The sequence below is a fragment of the Oncorhynchus nerka genome, linkage group LG4 (assembly GCF_034236695.1).
Source record: "Oncorhynchus nerka isolate Pitt River linkage group LG4, Oner_Uvic_2.0, whole genome shotgun sequence".
Lineage (NCBI taxonomy): Eukaryota > Metazoa > Chordata > Actinopteri > Salmoniformes > Salmonidae > Oncorhynchus > Oncorhynchus nerka.
In genome coordinates, this window is record NC_088399.1 from 66,273,582 (window position 1) to 66,298,578 (window position 24,997).

General features: G+C 44.6%; 1 long non-coding RNA gene and 1 gene segment (V, D, J or C); both read right to left on the reverse strand.

Annotated features, from left to right (window-relative positions):
- Positions 1-1,563: 1,563 nt before the first annotated feature.
- On the reverse strand, positions 1,564-20,333 carry LOC115128473 (Ig kappa chain V-V region MOPC 21-like). The segment is given in 4 exon segments: positions 1,564-2,125; positions 3,075-3,126; positions 19,768-20,081; positions 20,247-20,333. Coding segments are annotated over 4 exon segments (741 nt in total).
- Positions 6,108-9,923, reverse strand: LOC115128478 (uncharacterized). 2 transcript variants are annotated; one of them, XR_003863532.2, is made up of 3 exons: positions 8,877-9,923; positions 8,524-8,600; positions 6,108-8,087 (listed from the first exon to the last, which is right to left on the reverse strand). It is a non-coding gene; the product is annotated as an uncharacterized LOC115128478 (long non-coding RNA). The 2 variants fall into 2 exon arrangements; XR_010463827.1 differs by having other exon boundaries at positions 6,108-8,265.
- Positions 20,334-24,997: the final 4,664 nt, after the last annotated feature.

A 24,997-nucleotide genomic window follows, 5' to 3' on the forward strand; every position in this document is an offset into this window, starting at 1 on the left:
CTGGGAGAACTTTACCTTTAAAGTAAAACACCCACTCTACTCATCACACAGACTGCTATTACACAGTCTGGTCAGAGGAAGGCGACAGAGCTCCACTACTGTCCCTCATGAGAAGGTTTGAAACATAAAGAGGCAGCAATTCTACTGTTAAGCTTAATTCACCTTCTCCTGGGACTAGGAGTGACAACCACTGTTGAGGGACATCAGACACTGTGTTGACGAGTCAAACTAGGCTCCATTTAACATATGCTGTAGTTGTTACATTGTGTGGTTTACGATTTTAATATTCTCAAATATGACACACAATAGGCCTACCCTAGTAAACTGACGTCTTCATTTATCTGTGTGTGTGTGTGTGTGTGCACGTGCACGGTGATGTATATGTGTAAAAAAGGAACGCTTTGCATAGCTGTCCTGCCTCATTGCTCCACATACTTTAAAAGCCCCAGCGTTGATCAGTGACCGTTCACTACTTTCAGAGCCACTGACACGCAGCACAATGATGATGTCACTGATTCTACTGCTGTGTACACTGGGGCTCCTTGTTCAGGGTGAGAGACATTTTGACCAACTCGGATTCATGTTTGTTTTAGCCTCAGATTTAAACATAGTTTATGAATATTGCTGAATAAATAACACAAATTATGATTTTACCTGATATGTTTCATGGTAGGCTTTGGAAAAGTGGCAATGTCTATTTTTTGTGATAACCTTCCTAATCAGTCATTCTTCACTTTTGTTTCATCTCTGGAGCTTCATTCACAAACACACTGGGATACGGAGGATACTGAGCTATAGAGGATGCTTCTCTTTTGAAGAAGATGCTGAACAAAGTGTTATAAGTAAAGATTGGGATGTGTTTCCTGTTATGTTCAGGACATCAGGTTCTGATTTTACACCTCTGTTTATGATTGACCTCTGAACGTTTAACCTGTCTGACCAAATTCAACTATTCAACTTCTATACCCCTTCAAAGCTGAAAGAGTGAAGTAAGTCATATTGATTCCAATTTAAGAAGCACCCTTTTCATTTGACTTAACAGTGCATAGTAGTAGTCATAAATACACAGTATAAAACCCATAAAAATCCCCTTGAGTAGAATTCCCCATTTGAACGTTATGCAAAGTCCAATGTAAAGTCTGCTTCCCCCACCCATGTTCACAGCTGACCCAGTCCCAGAGGATTTGACTTCAGGACATTGTGAGCTGTGGTGGAGTGGAACTCAGATTTGCATGACCAGAGTGATTTCCACACTCCCAGAATAGAGCAGTACTGTGGCCAGATGTTCACGTGTCCCCAGAGAGTTTCAGTGAGTTTTTCAGTATTAATAGTATCACCATGAAGACCAGCGAGTTTAAAGCACATGGCTTCAGTATTTATATTATAATTAAGACCAGGTATCACTTTGACAGGTAACACATTTGGCCCAATTAGCCATGCACCCTATGAGAGAGGTTCATTGACTGAAATGTATAAGGATTTTTTTAATACATAATATACATTATACATAAATATATCCATATATAATGGTAAAACCATTATAAGGATATCCAGGCAACAATATTAAGGATGGGAAAAGTATTTATTATCTCAGCATGTCAGAACCAACAGCATTACAGGAATAAAGATTATAACAAATGTAAGAAAGCCAAGCAGAACTTTGACATCAGAATCAGACAGATATTCTGGAGTAAGGCCCAGCCCAGAACCAGACCAGTGTGGTAGTAGTGCTGGATCAGTAAGAAGGAGAGATGCTGAGTGCAGAACAGAGTAAAAAAAAGGGAGTCAGAGGGGGGAGCTCATTAATCAGAACACTGGTCTCTCCTCAGTGTCTCAGAGAGCGGAGACTGGGAGCCCTGGGTGGCCTCACAGGTCACAGAGCCCACCTTCTTCCACTGATCAACAGGGAGGGTCAGGGTGCTGCTCCAGCTGTAGTGGCCGTCCTTCTCCAGGACCCCGGGGCTCCCGGTCACCTCCCAGGTGTTGCTGCTGCTGCCGTCCACCTTCCAGCTCAGCTTCCAGTCTGAGGGGAAGCCCTTGTTGGCCAGGCACATGAGAGTGGCCTTCCCCTGCTGCAGCTCCACACTGGAGGGGGGCAGGACTGTCAGGGTGGGACGAACGTCACCTAGGAGACAGGTGGGAAGTTAGGGAGAGGGGAACTATCAATCAATCACTAGATTGATACGACAGTATTGATTCAGCAGTTTTACATCTTAGCTGTAAAAAAAATGTTTTTTCCATCAGTAGGTTTCTGATCCTCATACAGACAGTTAGTTTCTCAGTCTTTCTGTCACTATTTCACTTCCCTTTGAGTAGCTACTGAAGCATATTATAACTACGTGAGATGACTGAAAATACATTCAACTATCTTCAAAATGTAACTATTTAAAATGTGGAATATTTCAGTATACTTCTCACTCATTGTAATGGAATAAACTCTTAAGAATCAAACTGCATTTCAATATGAATTATTATTATTATTTTGAAGAACAATTCTTAAATTATGAATGTATTTAAAATTAGTTTAAAATATGCCTACTTGACTGCAACCATCTAACAATGATATACATTTAATTTAAAAGACACACTAAAACAGTTGAGTTTTAACTTATCGAAAGAAGGTGAATGAAGTTGTGTGTCATTTACATGATATTCAACCACAAATTGAAAATAAATGTACATTCATATGAACAGCAGAACAGCTGGACTTCGCAAAATAGCAAAACGTTTCAATGGATAGCAAAGCTAAGCAATACCTTGCAGCTGAATGCTGAAGGAGTCAATTTAAGTAGAGTATAACCATCTTACAACAATCATATACATTTAAAAGACACATTCAAATAAAATGAATAGTGATATTATTTACGAGAAAGGGTTACTTAACCAAAAACAATAGCTTAATATTTGAGGTCTGACCTAAAGGTATTTGGTGACTCGTATGAAGAGAATAACTATTTTACTTCAAACATAACCATGCATAGCATTTCTTTCAATTTGAATCTTTCTCACAAGATCATCAGTGCATCTATATGCAAGGTCAGAACATTTTCTTTATTAGAGGTAGGTAAACTTACTTCCAACATCCAGTCTAGTGCCTCCACCAAAAGTGAACCACAGTGATACAATCTCATTCAGCGGCCGTACAAAAACCTCTGACACTAATAGAGACACTGCTTTTGCTCTTTGTAAAGCTACATTCATCTAAACCACTGATTTCAACAGTATCTCTGTCCCAAATGAATACACACTGTATAACCTTGTTTGATATATTACATCTTGAATAGACTTTTTAATTTAACTATATTTACATCTAAGGAAAATAAACGCAACAAAAATTTAGAAAAAATAAATAGACATATCTACTTTCTATTTAAGGGAGTTGTAATACTGTTAATAAAATGTATTAGATTTTTATTTCAGAGGTCAAGGTCTAGAATTGAATACTTACTGCCAACACTCAGTTTGGTCCCTCCACCAAAAGTCCACCACAGTGATAGATTCTGATTGACTGGCTGTACAAAAACCTCTAGACAGACACAGAGGGGAATGGTAACAGAGACATGGAACTGATGCCCCCTACTGGTACACTCTGGAACTCCAGTAGACTGGACACATTCACGTTCCCCATTGAATTATCTACATTTTGAAAACTGCTTTGGACTATGTTGATACACAGTGCCTCCAGAATGTATTCACACCCTTTGACTTTTTCCACATTTTGTTGTTTAACAGTTGAATAAATTGAGATTTTGTGGAACTACACAAAATACCCCATATTATCATGTATTTTTATTTTTAAATGTAAAAAAAAAAACATTTTTTATTTTTTACAAATGATTTAAAAATGAAAAGCTGAAATGGCGTGAGTCAATAAGTATTCAACCCCTTTGTTATGACAAGCCTAAATAAGTTTGGCAGTAAAAATGTGCTTAACAAGTCACATGACAAGTTCTAATAGTGTTTCAAATGTTTTTTGAATGACTAGCTCCTCTCTAACTTTATGTCCTGAATACAAAGCGTTATGTTTGGGGAAAATCCAACAAAACACATCACTGAGTACCACACTTTATAATTTCAAGCATGGTGGTGGCTGCATCATGTTATGGGTATGCTTGTCATCGGTAAGGACTAGGGAGTTTTTGTGGGGATAAATGAAATGGAATGGAGCTAAGCACAAGCAAAATCCTAGAGGAAAACCTGGTTCAGCCTGCTTTCCAATAGACACTGGGAGACAAATTCCCCTTTCAGCAGGACAATAACCTAAAACACAAGGCCAAATATACACTGGAGTTGCTTACCAAGACAACATTGAATGTTCCCGAGTGGCCTACATATAATTACAGATTTGACTTAAAATGACAATTAAATCCATTATTCACTTAAATTGTTGACAAAAATGGACAATTAAATCCATCTGAGTCCCACCTTGTTACACAACAAAATGTGGAAAATGTCACAAGCCCAAATTCTTACATAGTTATTTATAAAAAAGATCTGTCAGCGGTATTGTGGAAGAGGCACTCTGACTGCAACAGCCAAATAGTCCCCCCCCCCACCACTGTCCCTAGTAAGTTGTTCCTGCACCACGGAGCACACATATGCTAGGCAGGACCCTAGATTCTCTACTGCGTGAAAACAGTTTCATCATCATTTTATTCGATTTTAGCTCTCCTGTGATGGGCAGGACTCGCAGGATATATGTTTGTAAATGAATTTGATCAAGCTATGTAGCCTTCATGGATTAATAAATACAACTAAAATGTTGTATTGTTTCTTGGTAATACTAGCCACCTATCAATTTTATTAAGTTAGCTTCAGCTAGCCAGCTTCATGGGTTCCTAATCTCCCAACCTCATAATTAGCTACCAAGCCAGTTCAGGCTATCAATGAAGTTAGAGCAGCTAATCTTACTATCTTAGCTGGCATGCCGGCTAGCAAGGTTGCTGGACATTAGAATTGCTTTAATTATTGGGTTATGACACTATATACTGAGTGTACAAAACATTAAGGACACTTTCCTAATATTGAGCGGTAAGGCGAAAGCAACCAACTGTAAACAAAAGTCAAGGGGATTGTTCGAGAGGATCAAAACCGTAATGTATCATGGGTAAATTGTGACTGACTGACCAACAAATAATAATGAGACATTATTTATGATGGAAGGTGATTTGTAGATCAGTCAGTTGGCAGTCGCCTAAATGTCGAACAAGCCCAAGGAGTGAAGTTGGGGAGAGGTGCATCTGCAAAAGTTTTTCTTCATAATGTCAAAATAAACATAATGTCTCTAACCCACATATCACACAGTCACAACCTGAAAATGTACAATCAATTGGTGTGAGAGACTCAAATATCACATGAATTGTGGAAATGCTGTTTCAGTCATGTCTTTGGTCACGTTCATATGGGTCAAACAACAACACCCTAATGATTGGTTGACAATAGAGCCTCCCACAACGCAGGCGATGGCTGCAATTTGCAACTGGTGAGGAGAAACTGCAGAAACTTGCAGTCAACTACAGTCAAAACTTCATGACCTTTGATCACATGGTTTTTGTAAAGTTTACGCAGTTGTCATGTAGGAGGAAATCAGATTTTTTTATCCCCATAATACAACAGACTTTGGATGGTCAACCGAGATCACAAAAGTGATCCCCTCGAACATGCAAATGTTCTCTTTTCTGTCTTCTGCATTGTTAGCCTAGAACGACAGACCCACCCATCCATATTGTATACTGGGCACAGATGTCAATTCAATGTCTGTTCCACATTGGTTCAACATAATGTCATTGAAATGACGTGGAAACAACGTTGATTCAACCAGTGAGTGACAAGTGGCATGTTTGAAATGTTCTTCTACCCTTATCACCCTTATCTTACCACTAGATAGCAGCATTGAAGCATGTCCATACATTCACGGACAAAGGCGGATGAAATGCATGAAGAATTCATTACTCATCCATTTATCTGTCAAAAGTTCAGATCAACTTTTTACACACTGTTAAAGTCAAAGGAAAATGATGAATTCATAATGGTGGTAAAATATACAAAACGTAGAGGCTGGCCCCTAGACACATCCACAATCTGCAGTAGATGTTTTGCCCATATACTGTATACTGAACAAAAATATAAACGCAACACACAAAGTCCTGGTCCCATGTTTAATGAGCTGAATTAAAGGATTACATAAATTGTCCATAAGCACAAAAAAGCTTATTTCTCTCAAACGTTGTGCACAAATTTGTTTACATCCTAGTTAATGAGCATTTCTACTTTACCAAGATAATCTATCCACCTGACAGGTGTGGCATATAAATAAGCTGATTAAACAGCATGATCATTACACAGGTGCAGCGTTTGCTGGGGGAAATAAAAGGCCACTCTAAAATGTGCAGTTTTGTCACACAACCAAATGTCTCAAGTTTGGGGGACCGTGCAATTGGTATTCTGACTGCAGGAATGTCCACCAGATAATGAAATGTTCATGTCTCTACCATAAGCTGCATCCAATGTAGTTTCAGAGAATTTGGCAGTACTGCCAACCAGCCTCACAACTGCAGACCACGTGTATGGTGTCATGTGGGCGAGCGGTTTGTTGCTGTCAACTTTGTGAACAGAGTGCCCCATGGTGGCAGTGGGTTTATGGTGTGGGAAGGCATAAGCTACGAACAACGAACACAATTGCATTTTATCAATGGGCATTTGAATGCACAGAGATATCGTGATGAAATCCTGAGGCTCATTGTCTTGCCAGTCATCTGCCAACATCACCTCATGTTTCAGCATGATAATGCACGACCCCATGACGCAAGGATCTATACACATTTTCTGGAAGCTGAAAATGTTCCAGTTCTTCCATGGCCTGCATACTCATTCACCAAACAGGTCACCTATTGAGCATGTTTGGGATGCTCTGGATTGACGTGTATGACAGCGTGTTCCACCAATATCCAGCAACTTTGTACAGTCATTGAAGAGGAGTGGGACAACATTCAACAGGCCACAATCAACAGCCTGATCAACTCTATGTGAAGGAGATGTGTCATGCTGGATGAGGCAAATTGTATTTTTTACCACATATGGACTGGTTTTCTGATCCACTCCCCTACTTTTTTTAAAGGTATCTGTGACCAACAGATGCATATCTGTATCCCTAGATTAGGGTCTAATTTATTTATTTCAATTGACTGATTTCCTTATATGAACTGTAACTCAGTAAAATCTTTGAAATTGTTGCATGTTGCGTTAATGTTTTTGTTCAGTGTATATATAGCTTGAAACTATCTTCTCAGTGTCCTATGTAGGGCATAAAATGAACACCAGCCACCTGCCAAATGTGGGTAGAGTAACGCAAGAATGTGTATTTCACCAGTCACATTGGCTGGTGGTTAATTTGTTGGGCCTGTCATGCCAAATAATGTCCCCCAGCCAAATAGGGTCCCCCTCTACGTCACGATGGGATTTGACAAACTATTAGCGTCCGTTGCTATATCAAAGGTGTGATTACCTAATGATTCAAATTTTAGAGATCATTACAGCCTAAATTACGTTCTTTTCATCATCGCTATGCAAACAAGGCTGATTTATTCACTGTTTAAACAAGTTTTGTTTAGCTAATAAAATGAAAACATTCATTCTAACCACATTTTGGTACCTTGTTAACATTACAACATGAAATCCATGTCTTAAACACGTTGCTACGTTTCGGAAATGGCAATGAAAACATGTAATCTGCTTGACACATTAAAGTTGCTTACCTAGCAGATCACAAAATCAGTTAATTTCCACTCCATTCATATGCAAATCTGTTTGATTCATACACTGGCTTGTCTTTTTTCATGAGCTCAGCATAACAACCATTTATTGCTTTCTCAAATGTCAACCAAGGCTTAACATACTTTGTCTCACGGGCTTCACCGAAGTGTAAGGCGTCAGGGATTTCAGTGGTTGACCGTTGATTTTGGCAATCATGCGATTCACTCCGAAATGTCCAGCATGCATCTCTGTCAGCACGGCCTCCATTTCCTCCTTGGTGAAAATCACTCTCCTGTGTGGCTGGCCATCCTTCCCCGGTAGGTACAGGTGATTGCCTAACAAATTGGAAGAGAAGAGTTGTTGAAATACTAAAGTCTAAGTAAGTTTGCACTGATGTCTTTCTCTCGCTCTTCATTTCTCTCTCTGTTTTTCACTCTATTCCCACCTCTCTCTCTCCCTCTGTCACTTTCTTTCTCACTTTCTTCCTCTCTCTCTTTCTGTATGGGTCTCGCTCTGTCAAATAAAAAGACACCTACATTTAGTTAAGGGCAGTTGGAGTTACCATAATTGTTTACACCTATCCATTTGATTGATCAGGGTTAACTTATAGCTAGATACCTAAATCTGACTGACATATAACTAAATGTATAGCTAGCAACATGTAGATGACCAACTAACGTTAGCTAGATGAAAAATAAATTGTTGTTAAATGGTTGTTCATAAATACTTCCAGTTATCTAACAGTAACAGAAATTAACTGCTTAACGTTACACTGAATTGTGAATTTCTCTGCCTCCCCTAGGAATGATGCGCCTCTTGTCGGGATCAGTGCCTTCATAGTACTTTGCCTGGTTGGAAAGATACAATATTTTCGAGGATGCCATTAAAGTACATACAAACCGAAAGCAGCTACAATAACAGTTAGCTAGCTATAACAAGAAAAAAAAGTTAGCTAGCTAGACAAACAGAAAGCAGCTACAATAACAGCTAGATAGCTCATTTAGATAACGACTTTAGCTAAATAAAACTGTCTGGCTGAGGTAAATAAGTAGCTAGCAATGTCACTATAAAATCTATATAAAACACCTTAAAAAACAGCTTTATTCCTATTAAACCATACGTACTTATTTATATAAAAACAAATACATGGTAAAGAAATAGTGTTCTCTTTCCAGTCTCTTCGGTCCACTGAAGCAGCAGGTAGTCAGCAGGTTGTCACGGTCAAAAACACCGTCCTTGGAGAGCAATTCGGAGGTAATCATTTTTGCGCGGACTAAGCGAGCGCTTCTGAGGTGAAATAGAACTAGAACTGTCCGCGTCCTCCTTCCTTCGCGACCGCTACGAGGTAACCAGGCAACCAGCATAGCAACGGACGCTTTGATTCATTACGTAATCCGGTCAGAATGTTTCAATTTCAAGCAACAGCCCTAGCAGCAGAAGCCAGAACTAATCGAATCCCATTGTGACGTAGAGGGGGACACTATTTGGCAAGGGGACACTATTTGGCATGACACGCCCTATATTAGGGTTAGAAAAATACTGCAGTCGTAGCTCTTTTCAAAGTATTGTAGCGACCCGCACAGACAGCTGTGTGTTATGTGCTAGGCTAGGAGGTGGTTGTGTTGTACTGACCAGTACCCGGTGTTTGCGGGGTCCGACATGTCAATCAACCTGCTATCTGCCAATCACGGGAATGCCTGGAATGTTCTGATGCCGGGCATCCTGGTGGTTGGCGGAGTGGCGTGGAGGGGGGTTGGGCATTGAAAGTTAAGACCAGGTTCAGCCTTTGTTCTCTCTCTCTTACGTCTGGGCTTCACAAGAGAAGGTCACGATTGGCTTGTGGGTTATCTGTCATCTATTTGGCGTGTGCTACGGCCCAAACAGTAGCCTGTGTAAAGTTGGTTCAATAAACCGTCAATTCGCAAACTCAAGCCTCTGTCTGGACAATTGTTCATTTATGATCTAGTCAGGTCATTACATTGGTGTCAGAAGTAAAAACGTTGATACAAGTTAGCCAGCTAGCTAGCTGACTTATGTGGCTAGCTACCGTAGGTGAGAACGGGGATTGAAAATGCTTCGAGGGAATCCGAAAGTGAAGGTGGAGGTAGGGGACGATTATGGCCAAGGAGGTGCGTGTGAATGGACGTCGGGGTTCTGTCTGAGGAGATCGCCAGGGCGTCGGAGCGCAGAGGCCGCTTGAGGGAGGACGTTAGAGTGATGGTGGCTGAAGCGGGCAGGAGTGCTTCGTCGAGTGTATTTCGCGCGGATTCTGGTGGGCGGACCGAAGTGGCGACGTCGACGCGGCGTGACGAGGAATCTGGGGCTCAGGATGTAAACAAACATGGCGGCGCCCAGTTCCCGGCTGCGTCCGTATCTGTTAAGACCCCGAAGTATTCCGGTAAGGCGGATTGGGAAGCTTTTCATGCTCAGTTTGAACTGTTAGCTCATTTTAGGGGTGGTCGGATGAAGAAAGGGCACTGCAGTTGGCTTTATGCCTCACGGATGAAGCTCTGTCCTGTTTGATATTGATTAGCCCCGAGGACAGGCATGATTATGGTGCTCTAGTGGGAGCACTGAGGAGGCGCTATGGACAGTGTGTACAGCCCGGGCTACTGCGCTCCGAACTGAGGAATAGACGCAGGCAGCCTGGAGAGCCTCTACGGGTGCTAGCTAATGACATTGAGAGCCTCTCTCGGCGGGCATATGCTCACATGCCCCCTCCGTGCAGAGCGAGCTAGCACGGGACCAGTTCATACAGGCGCTCTCCCTACGGAGCTGCGCATACAGACCCAGCTGGCTCATCCTGAGTCATTGCAGACAGCCTTGGAGATGGCTTTGGAGAGGAGCTGGTGTGGGCTGGGGCTTCAGCTGGGGCTTTGGTGGGGGTGCAGGGAGACACACCCTCTGTGCGAGCTGGGGGCAGAGCAGCCCGGAGCCGGAAAAGCCTGCTTGGGTGGCCGAAATGACAGAACTCATTCGGGCTGTGTCGCTACAGGCGGCACGAAACACAAGCCCTGGTCCCAGGGTCTGCTGGGGTTGTGGCCAGCCAGGCCATCTGCGCCGAGATTGCCCCATGTCCCCCAGAGCTCAGGGAAACGGCTCGGGGTCCGCATAGACCGGGTAGTGCGGACCCCTGGCTTTCTATCCCAACCACCATCATCTTCAGGAGGAGCCCACCGGCACAGACGGGAAGCAAGGCTCCACTTCCCCCAGAAGCAGACGAGGGCAAGCGGAGGGAGCCTGTTGTTGTGGTGGGCCGGACCTGTGTTGGGGACTTTTGTCATGTCCCTGTCACTGTGGAGGGGGTGCCCTGCTCCGCCCTGGTGGACACTGGGTCCACAGTAACCCTGGTGAGGCCAGATATTGTGCCAGGTTGGACTCAGTGTGAGCCTACAACTGTGCAGCTCCGCACAGTCACAGGTGAGCTGGCACCCATGAAAGGGAAGGGAATAATGACTCTGACAGTAGGGGGCAGGACTGTGCGTCATCCTGTGTGGGTGGCGGCTGTGCAGGACCCTTGTATCCTGGGGTTGGACTTTCTTAGGAGCACAGGTTGCCAGTTAGACCTAAATAGGGGCACACTGAGCTTCCAGGGAGGGACGGAAGTCACCATGGCCCCCCCTAATGTCACATTCACTCAACCCAACAAACCCTTTACTCCAACAGTTAAAGCAGCAGAGACTCATGGCTGCGCCCCCTCCCCCACAGCTGTGTGTGACTTTTCCCCAGTCCCCCTGTCACCTACGGCGGTGTGTTACATTCCCCCAGCTACCTCCATGACACAGCCCTCTGTGAGCCCGGGCCGCACCCCCCCAGCCCAGCTACCCCAGATGGGAGAGGAGAGGACAGTGAGGGAGATATAGGGGAGGAACTGTGTTGGTCTTGACCCTGAGCAGCAGGAACGGTTGTGGCAGTTGCTGTTTGAATTCAGAGACAGCTTTGCGTTGAGTGAGGAAGAGGTGGGTCAGACTCTTCTGGTGCAGCATGAGATCGACACAGGTGATGCTCGACCCATCAAGATGCGTCCCTGCCGTATCCCGCTGGCACGCCAGGAGGCGGCAGACAAGGCTGTGTTGGAGATGCAGCGGGCAGACTTCATTGAGCCCTCAGACAGCCCCTGGGCGGCGCCAGTCGTCATGGTTCCGAAGAAGGGGGGCAAGCTGAGGTTCTGTGCGGACTACAGGCGGCTGAATGAGGTAACCAGGAAGGACTCATACCCCATACCACGTATCGATGAGTCGCTGGACCTGGTTAGGGGTCCTCCTGGTTCTCCTCACTAGACCTCCGCAGTGGCTACTGGCAGGTGCCCCTCTCCCCAGAGGCCAGAGCCAAAACTGCGTTCTCCACTAACAGAGGACACTGGCAGTTCAAGGTCCTGTGCTTTGGCCTGTGCAACGCTCCAGCTACTTTTGAGCGTTTGATGGACAGGGTGCTGGATGGCATCCCCGACAGCAGTGTCTGGTATACCTCGATGACATCCTGGCCCATGGCAGCTCCTTCCAGTCAGCCCTGGGGCGCTACGGCGTGTGCTGGAGAGGGTGGCTGCCGCAGGTCTGAAGCTCCACCCCGAGAAGTGCCACTTCATGAGGAGAGAGGTGTCCTTCTTGGGCCACCGAGTGGGGAAGGAGGGGATCAGCACCATGGAGGACAAGGTAGGGGCTGTCAGAGACTGGCCCACCCCCACCGACCAGCGTCAGCTGAAGAGCTTCCTGGGCCTGGCCTCGTACTACAGGAGGTTTGTACGGGGCTTCTCAAGCGTTGCTGCTCCACTGAACCGCCTGCTGCCGAAGGACAAGGCTTTCACTTGGACAGTGGAGTGTGAGGAGGCGTTCAACACCCTCAAACGTGCACTGATCGAGGCCCCGTGCTCGCCCCCTGACCTCACCTTGCCCTTTATCCTGGACACAGACGCGAGCAATGTGGGCATGGGTGGGGTGCTGGCCCAGGTGGGGCCAGAGGGGGAGAGAGTGGTGGCGTACTTCAGCAAAACATTTGACAAACATGAGCGCCGCTACTGTGTCACCGGCGGGAGCTCTTGGCTGTTGTGGCTTCCGTCAAACACTTCAAGTACTACCTGGGTGGTCTGCCCTTTACTGTAAGGACTGACCACTCTGCTCTCCAGTGGCTCATGTCTTTCAGAGAGCCAGAGGGGCAGGTGGCACGCTGGTTGGAGGAGCTTCAGCCGTATGACTTCACGGTGGTGCACAGGGCAGGGGCACGCCACTCCAACGCCAACGCCATGTCCCGTCGGCCCTGTACTGCAGACGGCTGCCGCCACTGTGAACGGAGAGAGGGACGGGAGAGAGAGCTGCGGGCAGAGGAGGGTGTCTGTGCCACAGTGTGTCGGGCGAGCGGGCCTGTCTGCTGTGAGCTGCAGACTGTCGACGTGGCTGAATGGCGGCAGCAGCAGGGACGGGACACAGACCTACAGCCAGTGCTACAGTGGGTAGAGGCGCAGGTGAGGCCACCATGGGAAGAGGTGACAGCGCTCTCACTCGCGACCAAAGGGTTGTGGTCGAAGTTTGAGAGACTGCGGCTGGCTGATGGCGTGCTACAGCGGGCATGGAAGGAGTCAGCTACGGGAGAGGAGAGGTGGCAGGTGGTGGTCCCAAAAGCATTGCGGGAGGCTGTGCTCCAGAGTACTCATGGGGGTGGGGACTGGACACTTTGGGGTCACAAAAACACTGCGCCCCGTCTCCGTCAGGGCTTCTACTGGGGGCAGCACAAGAGGGATGTGGAGGACTTTGTCGCCGCTGTGACAACTGCACAGCGAGAAAGGGCCCCCAGGCCGCTCTCATGCTCAGCTCCAACAGTTCCCAGTGGGGGCTCCCATGGAGAGGGTGGGAGTGGATGTAGTTGGGCGTTCCCCACCACAGACAGTGGAAACCGCTGGGTGCTCACGGCCATGGACTATTTCACAAAATGGCCCGAGGCCTATGCTCTGCCTGACCAGGAGGCAGAGACCATCGTCGACGCCCTGACAGCGGGGATGTTCAGCAGGTTTGGAGCTGCAGAGTCCATCCACAGCGACCAAGGCAGAAACTTTGAGTCCCGTGTGTTCGCCACCATGTGTGAGAGGCTGGGTATGCACAAGACCCGCACTACTCCTCTCCATCCTCAAAGTGATGGCCTTGTGGAGCGCTTCAACAAAACGCTTGGACAGCAGCTGGCCATCGTCTCTTCCAAACACCAGCGTGACTGGGACAAGCACCTGCCTATGGTCCTCATGGCATGCCGCTCCGCTGTCCAAGACTCCACCTCCTGCACGCCTGCCCTCCTCATGCTGGGAGAGAGATCCGCACCCCTGCGGAGATGGCGTTTGGTCGGCCCCTGGATATCCTCATGTTCCTCCGGGGCCGGAGTATGCCCGGAGACTCCAGGACCGCCTGGAGACAGCCCACACCTTCGCCAGAGAGCAGCTGGTGAATGCAGGTGTGAGGCAGAAAAGGAACTATGACGTGCACACCCGGGAAGGCACTTTGTGGCTGGGGAGCTGGTCTGGGTCTACAGCCCCTAAGGAAAAAAAAGGCAGATGCCCCAAGTTGGACAGTCACTGGGTGGGACCCTGCAGTGTCCTGGAGAGGGTAGGGGAGGTTGTGTACCGGGTGCAGCTTCCTCCCAGGGGGAGAAAGGTGGCACTGCACCGGGACAGGTTAGCCCCATACAGAGGGGCCTCTTCTCCCCAAACCCCAGGAACCCCACAATTCCCCTCTCTGGCAATGACATTCTCCAGGCACCCACCTTCAGGTGCCGCAGACAAGGCTCCAGACAGCCCACTCCCCGTCTCCCCCTGTGTCACCGCGTGGTTCCCCAGAACCACGGACTGTATTACCCGTTCCCGCTTCCTTGTCCCCCATATCCCTGCCTTCATCCCCTGGTTCCCAGAGGGGCACTCTGCGACCATCACGGCCACGCAGGCAAAGGAGACCTCCGGGTCGCTTCAGAGACTTTGTTTGTTCCCTGGGGACGAGGGACTTTGTGGTGGGGGGCTGTGTAGCGACCCGCACAGACAGCTGTGTGTTATGTGCTAGGCTAGGAGGTGGTTGTGTTGTACTGACCAGTACCCGGTGTTCGGGGTCCGACATGTCAATCAACCTGCTATCTGCCAATCACGGGAATGCCTGGAATGTTCTGATGCCGGGCATCCTGGTGGTTGGCGGAGTGGCGTGGAGGGGGGTTGGGCATTGAAAGTTAAGACCAGGTTCAGCCTTTGTTCTCTCTCTCTTACGTCTGGGCTTCACAAGAGAAGGTCACGATTGGCTTGTGGGTTATCTGTCATCTATTTGGCGTGTGCTACGGCCCAAACAGTAGCCTGTGTAAAGTTGGTTCAATAAACCGTCAATTCGCAAACTCAAGCCTCTGTCTGGACAATTGTTCATTTATGATCTAGTCAGGTCATTACAGTATTTCTGCTGTTTCGTTTCATAGCCGGTTGATTTTACGAATACGGGCACGTTTGGATGTTAAATGTTTTTGAAAATGAAACCTATTGAAACTGCTTTTTATCTTTCTGAAAATGTTCGTCACTCTGTCTGGAAACAAGATCTACTAGTGGCTAAGACCATACTATTTAAGAATATAAAGCTTTTAATCAGTTTCCCCAAATACCAGAGGGGAAATGTCATTACCACCACGTCATAACATTTTCTATTTTAGCTGAAAAGGAATTTACAGAAATTGTGCCTAAGGTATTTTGTATAACATTTCACACAAATTATTTCTTTACTATTTGGAAGTTTTCTTAATTAAATGTATTCATCATTGTCATGTCAAATGTCCATATGTGCCTTAATGATACTTAGAAACCTGAATTTACCACATTAAAATCGTAATATTTTACATGATTTTAGGAGTTATCTTAAGAACACGCATATACAGTCCACATATGGGAAAAATAGTCAATATCAATTGTATTTTAATACACCTTTGCCTCAAAAATATGTACTGTGATGGTGATGAATTAGCATTGTGGCAATGACAGAGTGTGATGGAAATTACATTTCATATAAAACAACTGAGGAAAAATACCATTAAACATTGTAATGTCACAGTTGTACATGTTTAATTTGATTGAAGATATGGAACAGACCATTCCTTCCAATTCATCCCAAAAGTATTCGATGGGGTTGAGGTCAGGGCTCTGTGCAGGCCAGTCATATTCTTCCACACCAATCTCAACAAACCATTTCTGTATGGACCACACTTTGTGCACAAGGGCATTGTCATGCTGAAACAGGAAAGGGCGTTCCCCAACGTTTTGCCACAAAGTTGGAATCACAGAATCGTGTAGATGTCATTGTATGCTGTAGATTCGTCTGTCGGACTGCCAGATGGTGAAGTGTGAGTCATCACTCCAGAGAACGCTTGGAATTGCGCATGGTGATCTTATGCTTGTGTGTGGCTGCTCAGCCAAGGAAACCCATTTCTTGAATCTCCCAACAAACAGTTATTTTGCTGGCATTGCTTCCGGAGGCAGTTTGGAATTCGGTAGTCAGTGTTGCAACCGAGGAAAAGATGATTTTTACGCGCTTCAGCACTCGGCGGTTCCGTTCTGTGAGCTTGTGTGGCCTAACACTTCGCGGTTGAGCTGTTGCTACTCCTAGACTTGTCCACTTCACAATAACAATACTGAGCAATCGTGGGAGAAGGGCCTTGGTCAGGGTGGTGACCAAGAACCCAATGGTCACTCTGACAGACCTCCAGAATTCCTCTGTGGAGATGGGAGAATCTTCCAGAAGGACAACCCTCTTTGTGGCACTCCACCAATCAGGCCATTATGGTAGAGTGGCCAGACGGAACCCACTCCTCAGTAAAAGGCACATGACAGCCTGCTTGGGGTTTGCCAAAATGCACATAAAGGACTCTCAGTCTATGAGAAACAAAATTCTCTGGTCTGATGAAACCAAGATCTAACTCTTTGGCCTGAATGCCAAGCGTCACGTCTAGAGGAAACCTTGCACCATCTCTATGGTGAAGCACGGTAGTGGCGGCACCATGCTGCGGGGATGTCTTTCAGCGGCGGGGACTTGGACACGAGTCAAGATCGAGGGAAAGATAACTGGAGCAAAGTACAGTGAGATCCTTGATGCAAATCTGTTCCAGAGCACTCAGGACCTCAGACTGGGGTGAAGGTTTATCTTCCAACAGTAAACAACCTTAAGCACACAGCCAAAACAACATAGGAGTGGCTTCGGGACAAGTCTCTGAATGTCCTTGGGTGGCCCAGCCAGATCCCAGACTTTAACCCGATAGAACATCTCTAGAGAGACCTGAAAATAGCTGTGCAGTAACCCTCCCCATAAACCTGACATAGCCTGAGAGGATCTGTAGAGAAGAGTGGGAGAAACTCCCCAAATAAATGTGTGCCAAGCTTGTAGTGTCATACCCAAGAAGACTCAAGGTTGTAATCGCTGCCAATGGTGCGTCAACAAAGTACTGAATAAAGGGGTTGAGTACTTATGTAAATGTCATATTTACATTTCTAAAAATCTGTTTTTGCTTTCTCTTTATGGGGTATTGTGTGTAGATGGATGAAGAAACAAAACAATTTAATCAATTTTAGAATAAGCCTGTAACGTAACAAAATGTGGGAAAAGTCAATGGGTCTGAATATTTTCCGAATGCACTGTAGCCCGTTTATTGTTATTTTATTCTGTTCATTTTTTAAAAACTTTAGTTTATTTAGCATTTTATTACTCTGCATTACAATAAGTGAGAAGTATGCTGAAATATTTCACATTTGAAATAATTACATTTTGAAGATAGTTGATTGTATTTTCAGTCATCTCATGTAGTTATAATATGCTTCAGTAGCTACTCAAAGGGAAGTGAAAGAGTGACATAAGGAATTATAAATGAACTCTCTGTTTGAAGAACAGAAGCCTACGAATGGAAAAACCTTCATTTACAGCTAAGATTTGAAACTGCTGCATTAATATTGTCGTATCAATCTGTTGATTTGATCATTAGCTCCCCTCTCCCTAACTACCTGTCTCCTAGGTGACGTTGGTCCAACCCTGACAGTCCTGCCCCCCTCCAGCGTGGAGCTGCAGCAGGGGAAGGCCACTTTCATGTGCCTGGCCAACAATGGCTTCCCCTCAGACTGGAAGCTGATACTCCAGATACTCAACTAGTCTAAAGAAGGCCAGTTTTATTGCTTCTTTAATCAGGTCAACAGTTTTCAGCTGTCCTAACATAATTGCAAAAGGGTTTTCTAATGATTTATTAACATTATAAACTTGGATTAGCTAACACAACGTGCCATTGGAACACAGGAGTGATGGTTGCTGATAATGGGCCTCTGTACGGCCATGTAGATATTACATTAAAAAATATCCAGTTTCTAGCTACAATAGTCATTTACAACATTAACAATGTCTACACTGTATTTCTGATCAATTTGATGTTATTTTAATGGACAAAAAGACAAAAAATTAAATGAGCTTTTCTGTAATGCTGTTGGTTCTGACATGTTGCGATAATAAATAACTTTTCCATCCTTAATATTGTTGCCTGGATATCCTTATCAAATGAGTTTTACCATTACACATGGAGATATTCATGACCCATAGTAAATTATTTTTCTAATACATTTCAGTCTATGAACCTCTCTCAAAGAATGCATGGCTATTGGGCCAAATTTGGTACCCCTCAAAATGATATCTGCAGTGATAGTAAAGCTATGTGCTCTAAACTCAATGGTCATGATTATACCAAAACTGAAGCCATGTGCTTTAAACTCACTAGTCTTCATGATTTTACAAATACGGAAGCCATGATTGATACCTACACTGAAGAACTCACTGATTACTCTCTGGGGACAGGTGAACATCGGGCCACGGTACTGCTCTATTCTGGGAGTGTGGCAGTCACTTTGGCCATGCAAATTTGAGTTTCCACTCCACCACTATCCCCTGAAGTCAAATCCTCTGGGACTGGGGCAGCTATATATTTGAATAGAGAACTGAACATGGGCTGTGGAAGCAGACTTTACACTGGACTTTGTATAATGCTGAAATGGAGAACTTTACTCAAAGGTTATTTTGATGGGTTTAATACTGTATGGTTAGCTATGTGCATTTATATATGTAGTGTTTAATCATATGAAAGGGGTGCTTCTTAAATTGGAATCAATATGACTTCCTTCACTCTTTCAGGGTTGAAGGGGTGTAGAAGTTGGGTTTGGACAGTGTGATGAGTAGTTGAGTTGGGTCAGACAGGTTCAACTTTCAGAGATCAGTCATGAACAGTGGTAAATCAGTACCTGATGTCCTGAACACAACAGGAAACACATCCCAATCTTTACTTATAACACTGTTTGTTCAGCATCTTCTTCAAAAGAGAAGCATCCTCTACAACTCAGTATCCTCCGTATCCCAATGTGTTTGTGAATGAAGCTCCAGAGAGAAGAGTGTTCCAAACTAGAGTTGCAATACAGGATTCTACTGGAAGTCTCCCTTAGTCATACTGATCAGAGATCAGAGGAGCCCCAGCCATGAATACAACCTCCAATAGGAGATAGAAAGAGACAAAAACACACTTTACGACTCACAGTTAGGACGTGTGTTAACATTAGGAGATCAAATGTATCTCATAACTGACTTTAGTTGTGAATACAAAAAACATAAAAGCCTTGTTTTGTTTTCAAATTCAAATATTGATTCAATGTGTTGGACCTATCTGGGTTGGGGTCAAATAGATTTCTATGTATTAAATGCAACACTTCTATTCATTTACGTTTTATAATTTAAAATTATAATTTTTTTAATTCATGAGTTGTGCAGTATTTATTGAATCTATGAAAGTAAACGGACACATAGCCTGATTGCAAATGGTTTCCATTTCTTTGCATAATATCTTGTTATATAGTACTTTATACAAGTTACAAGTTATACAGTATGATTGATAATGTGTCATATTTTGATAAAGTTCTCTAAAGTTTTAGTAGCTCTGCAGCTGTTGAGTCAGAGCAGTTCCTCTTTAGCTGAAGGAGGTTTTTGTACGACGCTCTAACACTGTGTGAAACGGAGTGCTCAAACCCTGCTGACAGTAGTAATCTCCTGCATCTTCAGCCTGGACTCCACTGATGGTCAGAGTGTAATGAGTATAAGAACTACCAGATCCACTCCCACTGAAACGACCTGGAATCCCAGACTGACGGGTTGTAGCATCACAAACCAGGAGTTTAGGAGCTTCTCCAGGTTTCTGCAGGTACCAGCTAAGCACATTACCAGTATATGAACTGGCTGTGCAGCTGATAGTGACAACCTCTCCTGGGCTAACAGACTGAGATTTAGGAGACTGAGTCAAAATTATATCTGCTGCTGATTCTGAAAAATAAAATAAAAGTGAAGAAAGCTGATTAGTAAGGTTATCACAAGAAATAGACATTGCTAATCTTCCGAAGCCTACCATGAAACATATCAGTCAAAACCAAATGATTAAATATGAAGCTAAACCAAACATGAATAAAAGTTGGTCAAGGTGTCTCTCACCCTGAACAAGGAGTCCCAGTGTTCCCAGCAGTAGAATCAGTGACATCATCATTGTGCTGCGTGTCAGTGGATCTGAAAGGAGTGAACAGTCACTGATCAACACTGGGGTTTTAAATGTTTGTGGAGCAGTCAGGCAAGACAGCTATGCAAATGTCCCATCTTTTACACAAATGCGCACATGCATTCATGCACACACTCTAATGCCTTCATGTGGTTGCATATGCAGCTTTCTTGATTTGAGCAAAGCAAGGCCAGACAGAGTTATGAAGCGGGCCACTTAATGTTGCCTCGCCCTTGAGCTACCTCTCTAGCATAGGTCCATTCGGTCAATCTTTAACCTTGTATATAGAGGTTATGTAAAATGTGTTTTAACATAGATTTTTCATGAGTTTGTAAAGCCACAACCAATTGGACTCAGTGAGAATGCAGCACTTGTTTACGCTGTTTATTTTAAGTGTGTTTGTGTTAGGAAACAGATACAGTGTAGCTGAGTCGGTAACACCACAACTCTAGTCCACATATTGTCCCTGAGCCGGAGACCGGGGTTCACCTGTGGCACAGGCAAATGTAGCATAATAGCAGGTCAGCTGATGGAGGATTCAAAATTCTCCAGGGGAATCGGATACAAAGGCATTCGACTCACAGTCAGACTGCTCCAAACTCTTGTTCACATATAAACTATGGTTCTGAATCGTCCCATGTTTCTCCAATAGAAATGGACCTTTGAATATGTTCCAGATTGGGTCCTTAAAAAAATCTAAGAGCAGAAGATCAGCTTGGGTTTTACTTATGCTTTTTGAGACACCTATAGATCGACAGTATGATATTTTCACCTCATCTACATTCTCATGATCTCAAATGGCCTTTTATTGCAAGTTGGATCACAAAAGCTTACCCTGAGAAGTGTAGGCCTATGTCATAACAAATACTTCACACAATGTTCTAATGAAACTTGGCTTTGTCAACGAGTCAACGTTTAGAAAGGTATCATTTTTAGATAAAACTCTACTAAATATCACCAAATAACTGATTAAAACAAGCTGTTTTGCAATGGTCTACAGTAGCCTCAACAGCACCATGGTGTAGCCGAAGGACGGCTATTTTCTGTCCTCCTCTGGGTGCATAGACTTCAATATAAAACCTAGGAGGCTCATGGTTCTCGCCTCCTTCTTCCGGAGGACGTCCTCCAACCAATCAGAGCTCCTGCAGCATGAATTGACACTATGACCATCTAATCAAAGAATCAGAGAATGAATATAGTATTGACATTATAAGCTACAGCTAGCTAGCACTGCAGTGCATAAAGTGTGGTGAGTAGTTGACTCAAAGAGAGAGAAAAACAATAGTTTAACAGTTTTTAAATAAATCTCTTCAAAATTAAGGAGAAGCAGAGACAGAGAGAGAGAGCGAGTGAGCAAGCGAGAGAAAGATAGCTATATTTGGTTGTACTTGTAGTTTACCTTTCAGTTACTTAGCTAGCTAATGCAGCTAATTTGGCCTACTTAACAACCTGACTTAAATAGAGAGGAATGCTATTTATGTTAGCTAGGTGGCTAAGGCTATCCAACACTGCAACTCTTCCAAGTCAAGGTAAGCTTTAGGTTTTATAAATGTATCACCACCGGGGCCCGCCGGTGTAACTGCTAAACTGCTTGCTGTACTGTGTGATTGTACACATGGATTGGATTGTGGGTTTACTAAGTAGTTTAGTTAACTATGACAATAGCTAATATGATTACAATGATGTAGTCTGTGTTGCAGTTATGGTATAAATGTTTGGCATGGAGAGGTCTTTTTGGACTTGTCACAGACAGCTGTTTTGTAGTGCACTGAACTCCACAAGCGAATGGAAAAGGTGGGAGGAAGAGAGTGCGCAGATACGAGAAGGAATTATACAACAAGCAAAGTGATGATGCTGTAAGGCTGCTGCTGTTTGAAAGTGAACTGTGTGTGGGGGTTATCAGGGGTGTATTCATTCTGCTGATTGTTGCAAAACGCTTCTTAAAAGGAACTAAACGCAGATGGACCTACATGAATTTGTCTAATAGAAACTCAGTTTGGACTAATGATTATATCCCAGATCAGCTAGATGCAAGCAAGAGTGTCAATGCGGTATTGAATGTGTCACTGTCTGTCACTTTAATTACTCTGATTTGTCTCTCGACATGTGCACCTTCATTATAAACTTTAATTTGAAGTCTTGGTCGTAGTATCTCACCATGGGTATAGGGAAAATTTTAGTATCATGTAGTATCCTAAACCTACATCGAGCTGGGTGAATTAAATACTAATGCCCATCTCTCATCATCAATCAATGCCTAGGTTTACATCCACTGTATTCACATCCTACCATACCTTTGTCTGTACATTATGCCTTGAATCTATTCTATCGCGCCCAGAAATCTGCTCATTTTACTCTCTGCTCTGAACGTACTAGATGACCAGTTCTTATAGCCTTTAGCCGTACCCTTATCCAACTCCTCCTCTGTTCCTCTGATGATGTAAAGGTTAATCCAGGCCCTGCAGTGCCTAGCTCCACTCCTACTCCCCAGGTGCTCTCATTTGTTGACTTCTGTAGCCGTAAAAGCCTTGGTTTCATGAATGTTAACATTAGAAGCCTCCTACCTAAGTTTGTTTTATTCACTGCTTTAGCACACTCTGCCAACCCGGATGTCCTAGCCATGTCTGAATCCTGAACTTTCCATCCCTAACTATAACGTTTTCAGACAAGATAGAACTGCCAAAGGGGGTGGAGTTGCAATCTACTGCAGAGATAGCCTGCAGAGTTCTGTTTTACTATCCAGGTCTGTACCCAAACAATTCAAGCTTCTACTTTAAAAAATCCACCTTTCCAAAAACAAGTCTCTCACCGTTGCTGCTTGCTATAGACCTCCCTCTGCCCCCAGTTGTGCTCTGGACACCATATGTGAATTGATTGCCCCCCATCTATCTTCAGAGCTCGTGCTGCTAGGTGACCTAAACTGGGACATGCTTAACACCCCGGCCATCCTACAATCTAAGCTCGATGCCCTCAATCTCACACAAATGATCAATGAACCTACCAGGTACAACACCAAATCCGTAAACATGGGCACCCTCAGAGATATCATCCTAACCAACTTGCCCTTGCAAAAACACCTCTGCTGTCTTCAACCAGGATCTCAGCGATCACTGCCTCATTGCCTGTATCCGTAATGGGTCTACGGTCAAACAACCACCCCTCATCACCGTCAAACACTCCCTAAAACACTTCAGCGAGCAAGCCTTTCTAATTGACCTGGCCCGGGTATCCTGGAAGGATATTGACCTCATCCTGTCAGTAGAGGATGCCTGGTTATTCTTTAAAAGTGCCTTCCTCACCATCTTAAAAAAACATTCCCCATTCAAAAGGTGTAGAAACAGGAACAGATATAGCCCTTGGTTCATTCCAGACCTGACTGCCCTTGACCAGCCTAAAAACATCCTGTGGCGTACTGCATTAGCATCGAATAGCCCCTGTGATATGCAACTTTTCAGGGACGTTAGGAACAAATATACACAGGCAGTTAGGAAAGCAAAGGCTAGCTTTTTCAAACAGAAATTTGCCTCCTATAGCACAAACTCAAAAAAGTTATGGGACACTGTAAAGTCCATGGAGAATAAGAACACCTCCTTCCAGCTGCCCACTGCACTGAGGCTAGGAAACACTGTCACCATCAATAAATCCACGATAATTGAGAATTTCAATAAGCATTTTTCTACGGCTGGCCATGCTTTCCACCTGGCTTACCCCTACCCAGGTCAACAGCCCTGCACCCTACACAGCAACTCGCCCACGCCTCCCCCACTTCTCCTTCACCCAAATTCAGATAGCTGATGTTCTGAAAGAGCTGCAAAATCTGGACCCCTAAAAATCAGCGGGCTAGACAATCTGGACCCGCTCTTTCTAAAATTATCTGCAGAAATTGTTGCAACCCCTATTACTAGCCTGCTCAACCTCTCTTTCATATCGTCTGAGATTCCCAAAGATTGGAAAGCTGCCGTTGTCATCCCCATCTTCAAAGGGGAGACACTCTAGACCCAAACTGCGGCAGACCTATATCTATCCTACCCTGCCTTTCTAAGGTCTTCAAAAGCCAAGTTAAACAAACAGATTAACGGCCATTTCGAATCCCACCGTAACTTCTCTGCTTTGCAATCTGGTTTCAGAGCTGGTCATGGGTGCACCTCAGCCACGCTCAAGGTCCTAAACGATGTCATAAACGCCATCGATAAGAGACAATACTGTGCAGCCATATTCATCGAGCTGGCCAAGGCTTTTGACTCTGTCAATCACCACATTCTATTCGGCAGACTCAACAGCCTTGGTTTCTCAAATGACTGCCTCGTCTGGTTCACCAACTACTTCTCAGATAGAGTTCAGTGTGTCAAATCGGAGGGCCTGTTGTCCGGACCTCTGGCAGTCTCTATGGGGGTGCCACAGGGTTCAATTCGTCTCTGTATAAATCAATGATGTCTCTCTTGCTTCTGGTGATTCTCTGATTCACCTCTACGCAGACGACACCATTCTGTATACTTCTGGCCCTTTTTTGGACACTATGTTAACTAACCTCCTGACGAGCTTCAACACCATACAACACTCCTTCCATGGCCTCCAACTGCTTTTAAAGGCTAGTAAAACTAAATGCATGCTCTTCAACCGATTGCTGCCAGCACCCTCCCGCCTGACTAGCATCACTACTCTGGACGGTTCTGACCTAGAATATGTGAAC